At 57.4% G+C, this 17,974-nt stretch overlaps 2 protein-coding genes across 2 annotated transcripts; one reads left to right on the forward strand and one right to left on the reverse strand.

Annotated features, from left to right (window-relative positions):
• Positions 1–2,062: 2,062 nt before the first annotated feature.
• DDHD2 (DDHD domain containing 2) lies at positions 2,063–12,061 on the forward strand. The gene is made up of 17 exons (XM_059870374.1): positions 2,063–2,261; positions 3,319–3,509; positions 4,058–4,147; positions 4,421–4,541; positions 5,426–5,515; positions 6,133–6,268; positions 6,838–7,046; positions 7,397–7,464; positions 7,584–7,703; positions 7,899–7,994; positions 8,083–8,205; positions 8,296–8,451; positions 8,537–8,639; positions 8,725–8,889; positions 9,247–9,409; positions 10,000–10,111; positions 10,365–12,061. Exons 1-16 carry the CDS (start codon positions 2,078–2,080, stop codon positions 10,088–10,090), a joined length of 2,106 nt encoding a protein of 701 aa, XP_059726357.1. The 5' UTR covers positions 2,063–2,077; the 3' UTR covers positions 10,091–10,111; positions 10,365–12,061.
• A 488-nt stretch (positions 12,062–12,549) lies between these two features.
• On the reverse strand, positions 12,550–17,954 carry PLPP5 (phospholipid phosphatase 5). The gene is made up of 7 exons (XM_059870375.1): positions 17,851–17,954; positions 17,663–17,771; positions 16,032–16,122; positions 15,858–15,921; positions 14,621–14,745; positions 13,468–13,638; positions 12,550–13,166 (listed from the first exon to the last, which is right to left on the reverse strand). Exons 1-7 carry the CDS (start codon positions 17,910–17,912, stop codon positions 12,997–12,999), a joined length of 792 nt encoding a protein of 263 aa, XP_059726358.1. The 5' UTR covers positions 17,913–17,954; the 3' UTR covers positions 12,550–12,996.
• Between the last annotated feature and the right edge of the window lie 20 nt (positions 17,955–17,974).

Raw genomic sequence — 17,974 nt, forward strand, 5'->3', positions numbered from 1 at the left:
CAGGGAGTGAGCTGGGAGTGAGCTGGATGTCCTGGGACAGGGAAGGGCTCTGCTGCTGCATTTCTTGTCAGGCTGGGAGCAGCCAGGCCGAGCTGTTCCGTGCTTCCAGCCTGGCAAGTGCCTCCTGGGGACTGCTGGCTGTGCTGGGAAATTAATAATTGGCAGTATCAGAGTGCTGCCCTGTCACTGTGCTGGTGAAGCCTCTGTTAGTGCCACCCCTTCCCCATCAGCTGAACCTGTCCAGGTAGCATATTCCTGAACAATGGTGCTTGTCCCTGCCTCCTTGGCAGAGGGTGATGTAAATCCCTGGAGCAAAGGCCACGATGAAGAAGTGGGCTGAAATGGCAGCTTATCATCACAGGGCATGGGGATCCCACAGCTCCATGGGACAGCGTGGCTGCCTGGGACACTCCAGCATCCCTGGGTGGGTTTTGTGTGTTTCCCCCAAAGCTGAGCTGGGATCAGGGGTCAGGCACACGTCCCACACCTCATCCTGCAGGAAGCTCTGCTGTAACCCATCCCTACCTGCTGCCTCTGCCTCCTCCACGCAGGACCGGAGTGCGTCACAGCTCTGGATGATCCGAGTGGGGATGGTCTGACACGGGCAGGAGCTGTGTCAGCACCGACTGCTGCAGGCTCTGCAGGGTCTCCAGCTGCAGAACTGAGGAGCTGAGCACTCCTGACCCTTCTGCTTTCCTCACCAGTCCCTGCTGTGCGACTGGGATAGCAGTTCTGGCAACTGGTTCATCTTGCAGCATCCACTTGCAGCATCCACCCACATCACAACCCCCAAATTAGAAAGTCTGTCTCTGTTTATCGCTGGGCTCATCTCTACAGAAACCAAACTCTTACTCTGGGGTTGCCCGTTGCTTCTCCAGCAGTGCTGGAGTTTCTCAATCACCACGGTGGCTAAAGTGTCACAGAGGGACTGAAAAACAAACATGAAATCAGCACCGCGTGGTTTCTGCTGCAATCAGCCCATGCTGGAGTGTTTGTTCGTGCTGCAGCTGGCACAGGGCTGGGTGTTTCCCTGCACCCCAGTGCCCTGCATCCAGCTCGGGGCCACCATCACCCCCACCCGGGCTGCTGCCAGGGCAGGGAACGCGGGCAGGGGTCACAGGGAGGGACCAGGGGCAGGGACCAGGGGCAGGGAACAGGGACAGGGGTCACAGGGAGGGACCAGGGGCAGGGAACAGGGACCAAGGGAAGGGACCAGGGGCAGGGACCAGGGACAGGAGACATGACAGGGACCAGGGACAGGGAATGTGGGCAGGGGTCACAGGGAGGGACCAGGGACAGGGAACAGGGACCAAGGGAAGGGACCAGGGGCAGGGAACAGGGACAGGGACCAAGGGAAGAGAACGCGGACAGGGAACATGGGCAGGGACCAGGGGCAGGGGTCACAGGGAGGGACCAGGGGCAGGGAACAGGGACCAAGGGAAGGGAACAGGGGCAGGGAACAGGGCAGGGATCAGGGACAGGGGTCACAGGGAGGGACCAGGGGCAGGGAACAGGGACCAAGGGAAGAGAACAGGGGCAGGGAACATGGGCAGGGACCAGGGGCAGGGGTCACAGGGAGGGACCAGGGGCAGGGAACAGGGACCAAGGGAAGGGAACAGGGGCAGGGAACATGGGCAGGGACCAGGGGCAGGGGTCACAGGCAACATGACAGGCAAAGGTCGCGGGCAGGGACCGCGGGCAGCAGTCGCAGGGCTGCGGGGAGGGGCTGCGGGCGGGGATCGGGGGCAGGGGTGCAGGCAGGATCTCCAGCGGGGACTGCGGGCAGGGACTGCGGGCAGAGATTGCGGGCAATCCCCGCTCCTCCCCGGCCGTGACGGCGGGGGCGGGCCGCGGGCAGCACCGCCCCGGGCTGGGCGGTCTCCGGGGCCGGAGCGGAGCCTGCGCTGCCGCCCGGGCCGGGCCGGGTCGGGCCGCGCCGCCGCAGCAGCCGCCGGGGCAGCGGGGCCGGGGCCGCTCGGAGCCGCTCGGGCCGGGTTCCCGCGGCGCAGGGCGCGACCCGCGGAGCCCCCGGTGGCGGCGGCGGGAGCGGCGCTCCCGGCTCGCCCGCAGCAGCCCCATGGCGGCGCTGGAGCTGCCGCGGCCGCCCCCGAGCGCCGCCGAGTCCCCGGAGCCGGAGCCCGGCGGGCGCTACGAGGCCGTGGTGCCGCACTGGTTCTACTGCAAGGTCACGGACACGCGGGAGCGCTGGGTGCCGTTCAGCGCGCAGGACTCGGAGCGGCTGGAGGCGGCGCACGGCGCAGGTAGGGCGGGAGCGGCCGCGGCAGGCGGGCGGGGGTCCCGCGGCACCGCCGGGCCCAGCTCCCACCGCCCTCCGGTTCGGCATCCCCGCTCTTGGATCACCCTAAGGAATGGGCCTGCTGAGGCTGGCGGGGGGAGCATCAGGTGTGTGCTTGGAATTCTTCCCTGAGCACATCCGTGGCTTCCACCTGGGATGCTAGATTTTCCCTCGAGAAATTTTAAATTGGGGCTTTTTTGGCCATGTGCCTGCTCCCAATAACCGAGCGGATGCATCAAATGGTCTGACCCCATTCAACTGATACTGCTCTGAATTATATATAATCATGCTGCAAAGCATCCTCTGGTGAGGCTGGGAGAACGCTGCCAGGATGGCAGGAACTCCTCTGGGAGAATCTCACAGCATGGAGCTGTGCCTACTATGGCAGCAAGGATTGGAGGTCAGCTCCAAGCCCTGTGCTGAGACCCTTGTGTGCCAAATGTCACCATCTATGCCACCTGCTGCTGCCGCAGGCAGAGCTCCGATTGCCCAAGGATTGGCTCCCGTCCTCCCTCGCCCAGGAAGTTTCAGATTAGATGCTGTGCTGCTCATCCCCGCTGCCTGGCCCAGCCTGGCACAGGGTGCTGTGCCACCAGCCCAGCCCACAGGCAGACCCAAAATGCAGCGAAATTTGCGTTTGAGTCTGTTTTGGGATCTGTAGAGAGTTCTCTGTTTTGGAGAGGAACGCCTTAGAGACAGGAGACCCTGGTGCACCCCCACTGTTACACAATGCACTTCCCAGGGCCTCAGTTTCACTTTTACCCTCCTGGCCAGGTAGGGAGAAGCCACGTAAGCATGTGCCTGAATTGGAGAGAAGGACAGTGTAGTGTAATCTTTTCATCTTACCTTCTGCCTCTGGGCGAAGTCTGACTCGGGGCATCTCGCCCCGACAGCGCTCTCTGAACCTGGGTCCGGAGGTGGTGCTGCTGCCGTGGTGGCTGAGCTGCCCAAGGGGGTGCTCCAGCCTCTGGGAGCTTGCTGTTCCAGGCCTGTGAGGATTGACTGCAGGCCTGTTCCCCCAGGGAAGGACCAGGATGGCGTGGTGGTGCCCACCTCGGGGGGCAGGTACGACGTGCACCTGCGGGCGCGGCAGCGCGTGGCCGTGTACTGGGAGGAGGAGGCGGCCGAGGTGCGGCGCTGCACCTGGTTCTACAAGGGGGACAAGGACAACAAGTTCATCCCCTACTCGGAGTCCTTCAGTGAGAAACTGGAGGTAAGCACACCTTTCCCACTGGTTTCCATCCCAGCTTCTCCTCGTCACACGCTGCCTCTGATGTCCCAAACCCCATACGAGGCCACTGGCAGGCCTGAGGACATGAACTCCAAAGAGGCTTTGGCAGGCATTCCTGCAGCTGATTGATGTAACTGTGAGCTCTGCCGTGGCCTCCCCTTCCCCTGCCCTCAGTGCATCCTTCCAGCACACCTGAAAGTGCCAGGCTTTCCTTTGGCATGATGCAAGTGCAGAAGTGAATAGGCAGACGTATACAAATACCCATCTTTGCAATAATCTCCGTTCTGATGTACCAAAACCAGTTCTAAGGGGATGGAGAAGTCTGATGCTGCTGCTGTCAAAACAAGGAGCTCTTAAGCATTCTCAGCAGGTGATCCTGGGATGACCCTGCTGCTCCTCCAGCTGATTTCTCTGCTTCTTTTGCAGAGTATTGATAATAGATTCTGAAAATTGGGTGGGGCATGTCTCGAGAGGTTGAACATTGATGGGCATCCTTCCAGCTGACTCACAGTGGGTGTTCCCTTCTGTAGGAAGCTTACATGATTGCCATGACCCTGGGTGAGTGGAAGAAGAAGCTGGAGTCCCCCAACAGAGAAGTCATTATCCTGCACAACCCAAAGGTGAGCAGGGCCTGGTGGTCTCTGTGGTGACCAGCGAGGACATCCCCTTGGGTCTCTTTGTGCTGTTCCCTTCAAATTGCTTTGTCCCAAAGGCATTCCACTCACCTGCCTGTGCCAGAGGAGAGGGCAGTGGCAGCTGAGCCTGCCAACAGCTTCACATTTCTTTCCAACACCTCTGTGGGCAAAGCACGGTCTGGTACCACCCCGTGTCAGCCGGCAGCTGCTGTTGCTGTCCTGCTCCCGGGTCACTGACAGGCTCTTCTTGTTCCCAAGCTGATGGTTCACTACCATCCCGTTGCCAGCTCCGACGACTGGGTCTCCACCCCCACGGAACAAGGCCGGCCCCGCACGGTGAAGAGAGGAGTGGAGAACATCGCTGTGGAGATCCCCAACGGTGAGCCTGCTGCTCCCCATCCCAAACCCTGGGTGGTGCTTTCCAGCCTGATCGCTCACAAAGACTGGAGGAAGCTCCCATGATCCTTTAAGTGAAGTGCACGTCAAAACATTTTGTGCCAAAAGGATCCAAATGGTTTCAGAAACCTCCCCAGCCCCAGCGTGCTGCAGATCCAGGGGAGGGTGGTGAGCTTCCAGCTCCTGTGCAGAGACAGAGCTGCTGGGAGCTCTGCAGTGCCTGAAGTGACCCCTGAGGTCTCGATTTGTACAGGAGGGAAGTTTCTTTGCCTGCTAGGGACAAAGTGCTTTATCCCTTACCTTCCTGCTGGTGACTGTCTGGGGCATGTGCTGTCCCCATCTGTGCAGCCAAGTGTCAGCTCTGTCCCCTCTCAGCTGCCCTGAGCTGCCAGTGGGGCCTCAGGACTTGTCCCCATGAGGACATCAGGCAGTTGCTCCGTTTTCCATGGGTGCCTGCCCTCAGGAAGGCACGTATGCAAACTAAGGTGTGTGGGAAGCAGAGAACAAGCCCTGACTCCACCTGGGAGATGCAGCTCTGTGGGGCTCCTCAGAGTGGGCTGGGCATGGGGCAGCTGCACTGAGACCTCCTGATCCTGCAATTCCCTGTGCTGGGCAGGGGTGGAGGGCAGTGGGGACAAGCCACCAGCCCTTCCTCTACTCTCCTGTTGGTCCAGATCCATCCCAGGGCAGCTGACCTGAGTAGGACAGAGAGAGATGTGAGAAACCCCAGCAGCCTTGAGGTGTAAATGCAGGCACTAGGGAGGGTTTTCATGGGCCGAGGTGAGGGTGGGGGGCTCCAGCCTTGCACAGGGCTGTTCCTGCTGGGTGCTGTCTGCTCAGCACCCTGAGCTGCCCTCCCCTCCTCAGGAGAGCCACTGCAGATCGACCACCTGGTGTTCGTGGTGCACGGCATCGGCCCCGCCTGCGACATCCGCTTCCGCAGCATCGTGCAGTGTGGTGGGTGCCCAGCTGGGGGGAACTGGTGGGGGCAACCTGGGAGGGGAGCCTGGCAGGGGAACCTGGGAGGGCAGCCTGGGAGAGAAACCTGGGAGGGGAGCCTGGCAGGGCAACCTGGGAGAGAAACCTGGGAGGGGAGCCTGGGAGGGCAGCCTGGCAGGGGAACCTGGCAGGGGAACCTCACCCTGGGGCTGGCACACGCTGCCTCAAACCACCCTGACCCTGGCAGGCTGCATGGCCAGGCCTGCTGACTGTGGGCAGTGTGAGCAGAACGCTCACTGACCAGCAAAATCCACCTTCTGAAAGGGTTTAGGCAGCTGCTGCTCATCGGTTTTGCTTCACTACAGAGTTATTTTTTATAAATTTCTGAAAGTTTCTTATCCTGGCCCTATGAAGGAGGTGCACATGGGCCTGCGAAATCCAGTCAGCACACGTGGCAGGACATGGAGCCTCCCCTGATCTGTAGTTAAAGATTCAGGGACTTAGGGGAGCAGCAGCAGATTAAAGACCCCAGTGGGATTTCCCTGTAATGATCTTTCATGGTATTAAGTGTGGTTGGTGCCATGGGCTGGCCCCAGAGCCTGGTGCATTTCCCTAAGAGCTCTTCTGTTTCACAGTGAATGATTTCAGGAACGTCTCCCTCAGCATGCTGCAGGCACACTTCAGGAAGGCCCAGGAGCAGCAGCAGGTCGGGCGGGTGGAGTTCCTGCCTGTGAACTGGCACAGCTCCCTGCACTCCACGGGCGTGGACGTGTAAGTGTCCAGCAGCCCCTGCCCCAGGGCTGGGGGGTGGCGAGGGGCACAGGCAGCCTCCTGCTCCGGAAACTCCACTTCTCCTGTTGGAAAAGCAAAGGGAAAGCTGTGAGTTTTTAGGGTAGGAGTGAGCAGGACAGACAGGGACCCCCTGAGCACCTCCCCACTGCCATTCTGCAGCACGCAGCAGGTGCCTACTCTGATCTCTGAGAACAGAGGCTTCTGCCTTCCCTGGCTGATCTCAGGAGGGACTGTGGACATCCACACCTTGCTAATGCCTCTGAGAGCTGAGTACACGGTTCCTGCACTGCAGCACTGCTCTGCAGTGCCCCAGCAAGGGCAGGAAGCAGGCCAGGCTCCTGGGGAAGAAAGGACAGGCTCTTTATTCTTGGAGTGTAAGAGCACAGGCTGTGCTTTGCCTTCAGCCTGGACATAAGCTGAGGGTCTGGATTACAGCACACCACGTTGGAAACTGTGTCAATCCTCCTGGGAACTCATACTTTGCTGTAGAAACAGGGTGGGGTTCCGTGGCTTCCCCAGCTGCAGCCCCCCGTGTCCCTTCCCCGCAGTGACCTGGAGCGGATCACGCTGCCCAGCATCAACCGCCTGCGTCACTTCATCAACGACACCATCCTGGACGTGTTCTTCTACAACAGCTCCACCTATTGCCAGACCATCGTGGACACGGTGGCCTCGGAGATGAACCGCCTGCACCGGCTCTTCCTGCAGAGGAACCCGCACTTCAGGGGCGGGGTGTCCATCGCGGGCCACAGCCTGGGTGAGGGCTCGCCCGCCGTGCCAGGGAGCAGGGAGGGCACAGCCACAGCTGCTCTGGGTTAGAAGGGGCACCAGCCATGAGACCAGGTTGCTCCAAGCCCTGTCCCAGCTTCCAGAGGTGTGGCAGCCACAGCTTCTCTGAGCAGCCTGTGCCAGTGCTTCACCACTGAGTAATAATTTCTTCCTGCTGTCTAATCTAGCCTGTCCTCTGCCACTTTAAAGCCATTGTCCCTTGTCCTGTCACTGTCTGCCTGTAAAAAAGCCCAGGGTGCAGCTCTTCCATCCCAAAAAAGAGGTGGCTCGGGCTCTTCCCCTCCAGATACTGATGCTCTGCCCATGGCTGGTTTCTAGGGTCACTCATTTTGTTTGATCTCCTGACGAACCAGAAGGCTGATCCCGAGGAGGAGCACTGTGTGCAGGTAGGGGAGGCCACTGACCCCTCCCTCCTGCAGCTGCATGGGGATGGGGCAGAGAGCACAATGTGCACAGGAGCAAAGTGGTGAGCAGAAAGCATGATCCCTTCTGGGTCTGTTCCCAGGGCTCCAGGACAACCTCAAGCACAGGGGGTATTGAGGAAGTAAAAGAAATCCTGAAGAAGCTGGAGCTGTCTGAGTACTGTGATGTTTTTGAGAAGGAGGAAATGGACAGGCAAGCACTGGTGAGAGGTTCCCCTTTTTTACTGGCTCTTGGGGCTCTTCTTTGCTTTTCTTCCCCATCATCCCAGCTGTGCACATCTTCTGGTACTACTACTGAGTCCCACATGAGCTATCTCTGAGGAGGAACACAGCCCATAGAACAGACCCCTCACCATACCTCTGCTCCTGGACTAACACCAACCTTGCTTATTTTCCAGTTCTTGTGCACAGAGAAAAACCTGAAAGAAATGGGAATTCCTTTAGGGCCCAGGATGAAAATACTCCATTACATCAGCTCCGAGACAGGGACGAAGGTTTGTTTTCCACATGGCTTGTGCTCATGCCATCACATCCCATCCCATTGCATCCCTCTGACACAAGGACCCCTTTGTGCTGCTGCAGGGTCGGAGCTCAGCAGCTCCTGGGCACAGTGAAGGTGGGGCTGAGCCAGGGTCCCCATCCCAGCTCGGGGACAGCTCCAAGGATGGCAGGAGCTGCCAGTACCGGGACGTTGGCTTGGGACAGGTACAGCTGAGCTCTGTCTGCACCCTAAAGCCCTCCTGACACAGCACAGGGATTGTCTCATGAACAAATCTGAACATCCCCCTGTCCCAGGTCTCGGCAAACTACCCCCAGCTGAACTACAAGCCCAGCATCTTCTTTGCCTTTGGCTCTCCCATCGGGATGTTCCTCACGGTGCGAGGAGTGAAGCGCATCGACCCCAACTACAGCCTGCCCACCTGCAAAGGCTTCTTCAACATCTTCCACCCCGTAGGTATAAGAACCAGAGCTGTCCTGCGTGAGACACGTGGAGCACGAGCCCTGGCCACTGTCACTGTCCCCCTCTCGTGTGCAGTTTGACCCCGTGGCATATCGGATCGAGCCCATGATCGTCCCGGAGCTGGAGTTTGAGCCCATGCTGCTGCCCCACCACAAGGGCAGGAAGAGGATGCACCTGGGTATGGCACAGGCAGCCCCTGTCCCCCAGCCTGGGGTCGCTGGTGCAGCCCCCAGCCCCACAGCCAGCCCCCTCCTGCCTTGCAGAGCTGAAGGAAGGGCTGACTCGCATGAGCGTGGACCTGAAGAACAACCTGCTGGGCTCCCTGCGGGTGGCCTGGCAGTCCTTCACCCGTTCCCCCGTGCCAGCCCTGGAGGCAGGGAGCTCTGAAGCTGAGGCAGAGGCAGAGGCTGGCACTGAGAAGCAGCCAGGTCAGTGGTGGGGGGCATGGGGGAGCCAGGGATGCAGCCCTGGGAGCTGCCTGTGAAGCAGCGTGCCTGGAGTGCCACAGCCACACTGCCCATCACCTGTGCCCAGCAAAAGGATCACCTTTGGGCTGTCCCTGAATGCTGTGGCCTTCTGTTAGCACCTGATGAAGGGGTTTTCTGGAGGGGGTCTCAGCACACCACACCACGTTTTAAGCCCACCCCCCTCCTCTGGGTGCCCCTTGCACTTCAGCTGCCTCTCCCCTGTGTGAGCTGCAGAGGGGTGAGGGCATGGCCCTGCTGTTGTATTGCCATGGCTGCTGGTGCCCTGGGGCTGAACCAGGCTGCTCCTCCTTCCTGCAGACACAAAGCCAGAGGAGCCCCCAGCAGTAGTGAAAGAGGAGACCCCTCCCATCAATGTGGGGAGGCTGAACGGGGGGAACCGCATCGACTACGTGCTGCAGGAGAAGCCAATAGAGAGCTTCAACGAGTATTTATTTGCACTCCAGGGGCATCTCTGCTACTGGTAAGTGTCTGTGTAATGCTCAGGGCTTCAGATTTACTTGGGGTGAAGTAGAATGGCATCAGTTTCAAAGCCAGTGTAGTGAGGAAAGCCTCAGCTGGTCAAGGTCTTGTCCTGTCTGTGACACACAGAGGGTGGGCACGGACAGAAGAAGGATGTCACTCGTGAGCCAGGGTCAGGGCAGGAACAGGAGAGGGGCAGGATGGTAGCAAAGGCAAAAAAGAACTTTATTCAAAAGAACCGTGTGGTTTGTATAGTGGTGTGATAGATTGTGTTCTATTGGCTAACTAACAGCAACATCTTTCTCATGCACTGCCCTTGAGAGGAACAGAAAAACAAGGTAGAAAAAGCACCTGCAAACTGTTTATAGTCAACGGTTATCACCTCTTTCCAACTCCCTAAAATTTCTCACAAGCTGCAGTGAGAAACGCTTGCTGTTTCTCCCTCCCTGTCCCATGGCATCCACAGAAGGACACTTGTGGTTCTCCTCGTGCTGCCTGCATTGCAGAGCACTGCATCTGCCCCAGCTATCACAGATGGCCTGGCAGAGTGCAGGGAAGCATCCCCTTCTGAGGCCCTTTCCTCCCCTGCAGGGAGTCGGAGGACACTGTTCTGCTGGTTCTGAAGGAGATCTACCAGACACAAGGCATCACACTGGATCAGCCTTTACCAGGGAGCCAGTGACCCACCTGTGCTGTTGTGGCTGTAAGTCACCTCTGCCTAAACCCCTTCTGCATTTCCCAGGACACCTCTGAGGAGATCTGGTTGATTTGGGGGAGTCATGTCCATTATCTGAGGCAGGGAACGTGTGTCAGCTTTCTTTGGCCTCTCAGCACCTTTGGCTTCTTTCCTCTTCCCTGCACATGAGCATGATCAGACATGAGGAGAGGACCAGGCAGGGTTCAGGGGGCTGGATTCTGACTGCAGCTATTCCTGTGTTCTCCTTTTGCTTTCTCAGGTTCAATCCCACAGAGTACTCACCAGGAAAGTCCAGATCTCTTCTCTGCCTTCCTCTCTCCTCTGCTGCCGAGTCCTGCATGCTGCTTCCCAAGTATTTGCTGCTGCCTGGAGATAAGGACGGATTTTCCTCCATTTTGGGTAGGGCTAGGGGGAAAAACTGTCAAGGAAGACCACTTCTGCTCAAACACACACACCACCTGTACAGTGACTCCCTGTGGCAACGTGTACTTGTAAGCCTGCACCCTGTGAGTCCCCACACCAGCAGATGAGCTGTCTGGGCTCAGAACCCAGCAAGGCCCTGAGCCCACACCTGGCTCTGTGAGGACACTCACAGCCCAGGACCTTGAGGAGAAAAAGCCTTAAACACAGCATGGGAAGAGCTGCAGCAGCCTTGGAGCAAGGGAGATTGCTGACTGCAAACACAAACCCCCCAGCAGGGCCCGGGAGGCGAAGCCCAGGGCACAGACTGCTGCTGAGCCACAGGGGCTGGCCAGCAGCCACGCTCATCCCTGCACTGCTGCTGCACCCTGTCAGAGTGGCATGCTCGTGCTCCTCCCTGCTGTGGGGTGCTGCTGGGGACAGCTCAGCATCCCAGCCCAGCCCACCCAGGCCTCCCCAGTGCTGCTGGGGACAGCTCAGCACCCCAACCCAAACCACCCAGACCCTCCCCACAGCCCTGACCCAGCCAGTGCTGCTGGGGACAGCTCAGCACCCCAACCCAGCCCACCCAGCCCACCCAGACCCTCCCCACAGCCCTGACCCAGCCAGTGCTGCTGGGGACAGCTCAGCACCCCAACCCAAACCACCCAGGGCTCCCCAGTGCTGCTGGGGACAGCTCAGCACCCCAACCCAGCCCACCCAGACCCTCCCCATGGCCCTGACCCAGCCGGTGCCCCCTGTCCCTGCTCTGAGGAAAGCTTCCCCTCCAGCTGCAGCCAGCCCAGGGAACAGCAGCTGCTGCTGGCAGTGCCAGGCAGGGTGAGCCCTCTGGGCCCTGCAGGGACACAGAGCAGGGCTGCTGTCCCACAGGGCTGGCAGGTGAGCACAGAGATCTGTGCCCTCCACGCTCCCGTCCCGGTTTAGCTTTAAATGTACAAAACGCAGCCAGCAAAGGTGGAGCCCAGATCCAGCAGGGTCTGGCCACTGCAGGAATGACACCAGCTCTGTAGGCAGCTCAGTCTGCACCTGCCTTGAAGCTCTTTTCTGAGGGGGCAGGGCTGGAGAGCCTCTGGGATCCTTCCCTGGGCACCAAAGCCCCTGGGCTGGGGGCTCCAGTGCTGTGTGAGGTGTTGCTGTGCAGCCTTTGGAGAGCCAAACCACTTTCCCTCCTGCTGACTTTTGCCCTGCATGGGGTAAGGAGCCTTTTTTCCCCACAGCCTGTTGGTTTGTTTTTCCTCCATTGTCTGTTATTTGCACTATTGGAAAGGTTTCGTTTGCAGCCTCTATCCCTCCTCCCCTCCCAAGGAACAGAAGCTGTTCTTTACCTGACTGCAGGAACAGCCAAGCTGCTTGGTCAGCACCTGACCCACTGCTGGCTAAGGTCTCATGGGAGTAGGAAAAGGGACAGTCTTAACATGGGACACTAATGATCAGCTTTTTAAGTTATGCACTTTGTTAAAAAAAAGGAAGTTAAATACATTTTAAATGTTATTTAATGTCTTTTCCAGTAAAAGCCAAAATAAATAAGTAGATGACTGTGGTGTGTGCATGTCTGGGGGGAGAGGGAAGGGCTGGAAAACTCCCATGTGCAGTTCTGGGGGAAAGTGAAGCTATTTCTGTAATTCCACTGAAGCTGCAGAGTTACAGAGGGTGCAAACTGCAGCTGATGGGGAGGTGTTTCATTACTGACTCACCTGCCTTGCTCTGCTGCACCTCACCCGTGCTGTTTGCATGTACACACACTTGAAACCTGTCTTGGAAGGGACCAGGGACAAACAGCTGCTCCCAGAGCTCCTGCCAGGCAGCAAGAGCTGGATCTCAGCAGCACTCTGCCCTTTGTCTGAGACACACCAGGCAGGGAAGTGAGGGATGCTCCCAGACACCATTTCATTTTCTGCTGTCATCTCCTTGAAACTACTAAAGCTGCAAGGAAAGAGCACCCATCAGAAACCCCTGCAGACATCAGAGGAAATGGCTTCTAAAGCAACAACCCAAACCTTGAAATAAAGTTTTAGTGCCACAGGTCATTACAAAAATTAAACTCCTTTATTTGGGAAATTAGAAAAGCTCAAAGTTAGCAGGTCCTGCACTTCATTTCCCAGAAGAAGGGCTGGGACAGCTCAGCTGGACTGCAGGGAGGTGGCCAGTGGTGCTTCCTGGACTGGACACAAGAACTTCCACTAGACTGGGCACACTGGGCTGTCACATTTTCCCAGTTTGTGTTCAGGACCTTCACACCCACTGGGTCTTTGTTCAGGTTGGCACCCCGAGTGCCTCCCTCGCTTCACAGTGGGCCTGAAGAGGGGGTGGCCTACAAAATTCAATGAAATGAAAAAACACAAGGGCCAGGGCAGGCAACTCACCAGCTCAGCAGGGAACACCTGCCCAGGTGTTTGTCCTCACTTCTGAGCAGCCTCCCCCAAGCCTCGCCCTGCCCTGGCACCCAGGGAGAGGCAGGACAGAGCCTGGCACTAAATGTTCATGTGGAAGCTGGGAGCTGGAGGCTTCTCCTCGTGCACTGGCAGTGCTTTGGGCTTGGCCAGAGATGGTTTGTGGCACGTGGTGTCTGTCAGGGGAGGGTAGTACTGCCTGTAGCACAGGTATGCGAGCACCAAGCCCATCGCTGAGCCAGCCAACACATCTGTGGGTGAGACCAGAGCAAAGTTAACAGCCCTTCCTCAGCAGCAGCTTCTCTGCTAGATCCATAACCTGGCTTGGCTGTAAACCCAAGTTTGGTATGTATTTCAAAACCACAGAGGAAGGCATCAGTTCCCTGCAGGTGGCAGCAAAATTGCCACTGGAGGAGTGAAAAAAAAAACAAACCCAAGTTACTGCTGGGGGCTCTGAACACTTATGTGGCACCAAAGCCCTCCATGCCTGGAGTGCCCTGCTCAGGGCACCTGCTGAGCCCCATCCAGGTGCACCAGACAACGCTCACCCACCTTCCCAGTGGTGCTTGTAGTCACAGGTGCGGGACACGGCGATGAGGGTGGCGAGGAAGAGGGGCAGGAGGAAGGCACAGAAGCGCAGGGCCCGGCCCCCCCGGCCTGGAACAAAGCTGTGCAGCTTCCCTGCCAGGTAGAAGGCAGAGAAGGCAAGACCAGCAAAGGCAACTGGAAGAGAACAGAACAATGTTGGTTCAGAATAGCTCCAGGCTTTGCTGCCAGACCCTGACCCTGACCCTCTGCTGCTGCAGTGGGAGGGCTGTGAGAGGTGTCTGTCTGTCCCTGTGAGCCAAGGGAAGTACCAGCTGGGAGTGTGTTGGGGAAGATGGAACAGGAAAGCCTTATAAATATGATTGCCTGGCAAAAGATGTTGAGAATATGGAAACTATAAGTGAGATTGAAATTAAAGCAAGCTTTGAGATCCCTCAGTCACTGAACACCTGGCAAACAATGGTGTGGCTGGCTGAAGGCAATCCCCTTTGGATGGAGCAGCACCCTCTGCTTGCAGGCAGCTCCAAGGGGCACAGCAGACCCTGCTGGCCTGGCAGAAGGGCCCAAAGAAGGGTTTTTAGGGTTTAAAATGTAACACAGTGTGGTGATGTAATGATTCTTACAGGCTGTATGTAAATGCTGTAGGATTTGTATCTTGGACTAGATTGGTTAGTGAGAACTAGAATATTCAGCACAGAAGAAGATTGATGGGATTGGAATGGGAACCTCGCTCTCTTACCCTCTTACCCTCTCATACTCTGTCCCTCATCCTCTTTACCCCTCTCTTCTCTTGGGCCTGCTCTGAGCTGTGGCTGCAGCTCCCAGCAGGGCCCTGCACCCAGGCCCTTGGCAATAAACCACAAGTTCCACGACCTGGCTTCAGATTTCTCTCATCTCCATCCGCCCCAACCGTCCTACCCCACGACACTCCTACAGGAGTGATGGATCCTAGAAGCTGCTACCTGGAACACATCCCTCCCTCCTTCTGGGCTGCAGACAGCTTTGGACCACATTTCTCACCCCGTTGCTTTGCAGAGGGACACCCCAGTCCCTCTCAGGACGCAGCCAAAGCTGTGGGGAGCAGGAAAACAAAGCCAAGCTGCCCTCCCCGCGGGTGCTGCTGCCCAGGGCTGCAGGAAGGAGCGGGGGTGGCACTCACAGGAAGCGTGTCCGCTGGGGAAGCTCTTGCGGCCCTCGCTCACCCTGCGCGCGTCCCCCGTGCACAGCAGCTCCGCGTTGGCTCGGCCGTCCGGGAAGCAGCGGTGGAAGAAGTCGGGCCGTGGCCTGGGACAGGGAAGTGCAGCTCAGGGCCCTCCTGTGTGGGCACTCCCAGCCCCCGTGGGGCAGCAGGGAGCTGCCCGTGCCAACGCCATCCTCCCCAGCCCAGGCCCAAGTGAGCCCGTCTGAGTGATGGCCTGAGGCAGCAGCTCCCCAGTGTTTTTTCTATTCTAAATTGTCTTTGCAGCTAGAAAAACCCCACATTCTTCCCAGGCTGAGCATGCCCAAGTTCAGCTCCTGGCCCTGACGTGGCTATCACAGAATCACAGAATAATGAGGTTGGAAGAGACCTCCAAGACCGAGTCCAACCTGTGCCCTAACACCTCACCTAGACTACAGCACCCAGTGCCATGTCCAGTCTTTTTTTAAACACATCCAATGAAAATTTTTTTCCTAATATCCAACCTATTGGTCTCTTCCACCGGGCAGCAACTGACAGAACCAGAGGTCACAGTCTCAAGCTACATCAGGGAAGGTATAGGTTGAATATTAGGAAAAAAATTTTCACCAAAAGAATAATAAAGCACTGGAATGCTCTTCCCAGGAAGTGGTGGAATCACCATCTCTGGATGTCTTTAAAAAAAGACTGGACAAGGCACTGGGTGCTATAGTCTAGTTGAGGTGTTAGGGCACAGGTTGGACTCAGTCTTAGAGGTCTCTTCCAACCTCATCATTCTGGGATTCTGGGATAGGTTGGATATTAGGAAAAAATTTTTCACCAAAAGAATAATAAAGCACTGGAATGCTCTTCCCAGGGAAGTGGTGGAATCACCATCTCTGGATGTCTTTAAAAAAAGACTGGACAAGGCACTGGGTGCTATAGTCTAGTTGAGGTGTTAGGGCACAGGTTGGACTCAGTCTTAGAGTCTCTCTCTTCCAACCTCATCATTCTGGGATTCTGTGATACCTTCCCTGACGTAGCTGGAGACTGTGTCCTCTGGTTCTGCCAGAGAGACCAGCCCCCACCTGTCTGCAACCTCCCTTCAGGAAGTTGTAGAGAGCAACAACATCACCTCTAAGGCTCCTCTTCTCCAGGCTAAACAGCCCCAGCTCCTGCAAACATTCCTATGGCAGAGCTGCCTCCCCTGCGGCGCAGCTGGGAACCAGCCAGTCCTCACCTCCCCACAACGAGCTTCAGGGCGTTTGTGAAAACCCCGTTCAGGGCAAGAGCAAGGCTGGCAGCTGAGAGAGAGCAAAAGGGTCCCATCAGCATTGTCCCCACCTCAGAGTGCAGCACGTTCAGGCATGGGCAGGGCTCAAGCTGCCTTTCCCTGGAACAAGGAGCAGCTCACCAAGGCAGGCTTCCCTCGTGTCCTCGTGGTCAGCGCCCATGAACAGCCTCGCCAGGAGGATGAGCAACAAGGGAGACAGAAAAGCGATGAACTGCACAACACAGGGAGATTTTTAGGTGTCAGTGAAGCAGGTTTAAGTTCTCACCACAACACAAGAGCACTTAAGACTCTGGAGTGCACTTCCCTTCCCCAAAGCCAAGCAGCAATCTGTCCTCCACGATCGCCGCAGTGCCATCAAATCCACCCCCCAGCTGGATTTGCAGCAGGCCCTGATGAGCCCAGCACGTTCTTTGGTTCTCAGACAGCTCTTCTGGCAGAGTGCTGCTCTGGCTGGTTGTTGGGGGTGTCCCCAGGCACAGCACCTCAGCTCTGCCCTCCCTGCAAGCCCCAGCATTAGCGCTCTGTCAGCAGCACCCTCGCTCTGTCAGCAAAACCTCAGCAGCTGCTGATTCAGAGCAGGCAGTTATCATCATCCCCATCTCAGCCCTGGGGGATTGCACCCCGGGACATCCTCACCTCTGCCAGGCTCCCATGGAGTCTGTTCCCACCTAAGCTCTGGCACATGTCCTGCTTTGCACTGCCTGTTCCAAATGCTATCCCCGAGGTTTTGTCCTTAATGTTTAGTGGCCACCTCTTGCAGGAAATCCCACCTGCCATTTGCCAACTCGAGAGGAACAGCCCTTCACCTGACACCTGTGACAGAGGGAGCCAATCCCTCTGACACACTGCTCTCTCCTGGAACTCCAACACAGACTTAGTCAAACTCTTCTAAGCAAGCCTAGAGCCGTTTTATTGTCAATTTCATTTGACAATAAAATGATAATAATAAATCCCTGCTAAAAATAGCTGCTTGCAAGGAAAACATTCCCTGATAGCAAGAGCTGTGCTATCTTCCACACACCCCTAAGTGAGACGTGGAATGGATTACGGACAACAGTGCAAAGTCCCAATCAGTTTATGAACTTCAAATCCCCGCAGCAAGGGATGGTAAAGCCTCAAAATATGACAAAAATCACTGTATGTTTGGCCTGGTTGGTACTAATCTCACAGAATGGGTAGAAAGGGACCACTGGGAACCATCAATCCAACCCCTCTGCTCAGGGTCCTCAGAGCACATCACCCAGAACTGTGTCCAGATGGATTAGGAGTATCTCCAGGTAAGGAGACTCCCACTGTCTGGATAGCCTGTGTCACTGCTCAGTCACCCACACAGGAAAGCTCTTCCTCCTGTTCAGGTGGAAATGTTCCAGCTTGAGTCTCTCACCCCACTGAGCAGAGCCCGGCTCCATCCTCACAGCCCCTCCCTGCAGCTCTTTATCCACATGGATACGATATCCTGCACTTTCTGCAACGTGCACTAGGAGCTGCAGGTATTGCAGCACAAGCTTTTAGCCAGCAGCTTTGCTTTAAAAGGAGAGCTGGTAATTCGAGAATAAATCCAAGTAAATGCAGGAAACACTGGCACAGGCTGCCCAGAGAAGCTGTGGATACCCCATCCCCGAACTGTTCATAGACAAACGATGTAGGGCTTGCTCTGGCGGGAGGGGGGCACCCCCCCGTAGCGGGAGGGACAAAACGATCTTTTAAGATCCCTTCCGATCCAAACCACGTCAAGAACCCACTGAACTTACAAACATGAAGACCGTGGGGACGTGATCCACTTCAACGTAGGGGCTTTTGTAGAGCCACATCTCCTCGGGCTGCACCACGCGCTGGAAGGGCGGCAGGAACTCCATGATCCTGCAACGAGACGAGCGAATGAGCGGCGGGGGCGGGCGGGGCAGGGCAGGGCAGGGCAGGGCGGGGGTCCCGCACCCACCCGAAGGTGGCGAGGAGCAGCAGCCGCAGCGCGGCCTCGGCCGCCAGCTCCGCTCGCCGCATGGCCACTGCCCGCCCGCCGAGCCCCGGGGCGGGGCGAGCGCAGCCCGGCCCGGCCCGGCCCG

This window comes from Haemorhous mexicanus, chromosome 30, assembly GCF_027477595.1.
Source record: "Haemorhous mexicanus isolate bHaeMex1 chromosome 30, bHaeMex1.pri, whole genome shotgun sequence".
Taxonomy (NCBI): domain Eukaryota; kingdom Metazoa; phylum Chordata; class Aves; order Passeriformes; family Fringillidae; genus Haemorhous; species Haemorhous mexicanus.

Excerpts from the sequence above, each read along its gene's own strand:
- PLPP5 (XM_059870375.1), bottom strand. The coding sequence starts at position 17,912 with ATGCGGCGAGCGGAGCTGGCGGCCGAGGCCGCGCTGCGGCTGCTGCTC. Across the intron at positions 13,639-14,620 it reads CCCCAGCGGACACGCTTCCT|TTGCCTTTGCTGGTCTTGCC; the intron begins GTGAGTGCCACC and ends GTTCTCTTCCAG. Across the intron at positions 13,167-13,467 it reads CTACAAGCACCACTGGGAAG|ATGTGTTGGCTGGCTCAGCG; the intron begins GTGGGTGAGCGT and ends TCTCACCCACAG.
- DDHD2 (XM_059870374.1), top strand. The coding sequence starts at position 2,078 with ATGGCGGCGCTGGAGCTGCCGCGGCCGCCCCCGAGCGCCGCCGAGTCC. Across the intron at positions 2,262-3,318 it reads GGAGGCGGCGCACGGCGCAG|GGAAGGACCAGGATGGCGTG; the intron begins GTAGGGCGGGAG and ends CTGTTCCCCCAG. Across the intron at positions 8,452-8,536 it reads TCTTCAACATCTTCCACCCC|TTTGACCCCGTGGCATATCG; the intron begins GTAGGTATAAGA and ends TCTCGTGTGCAG.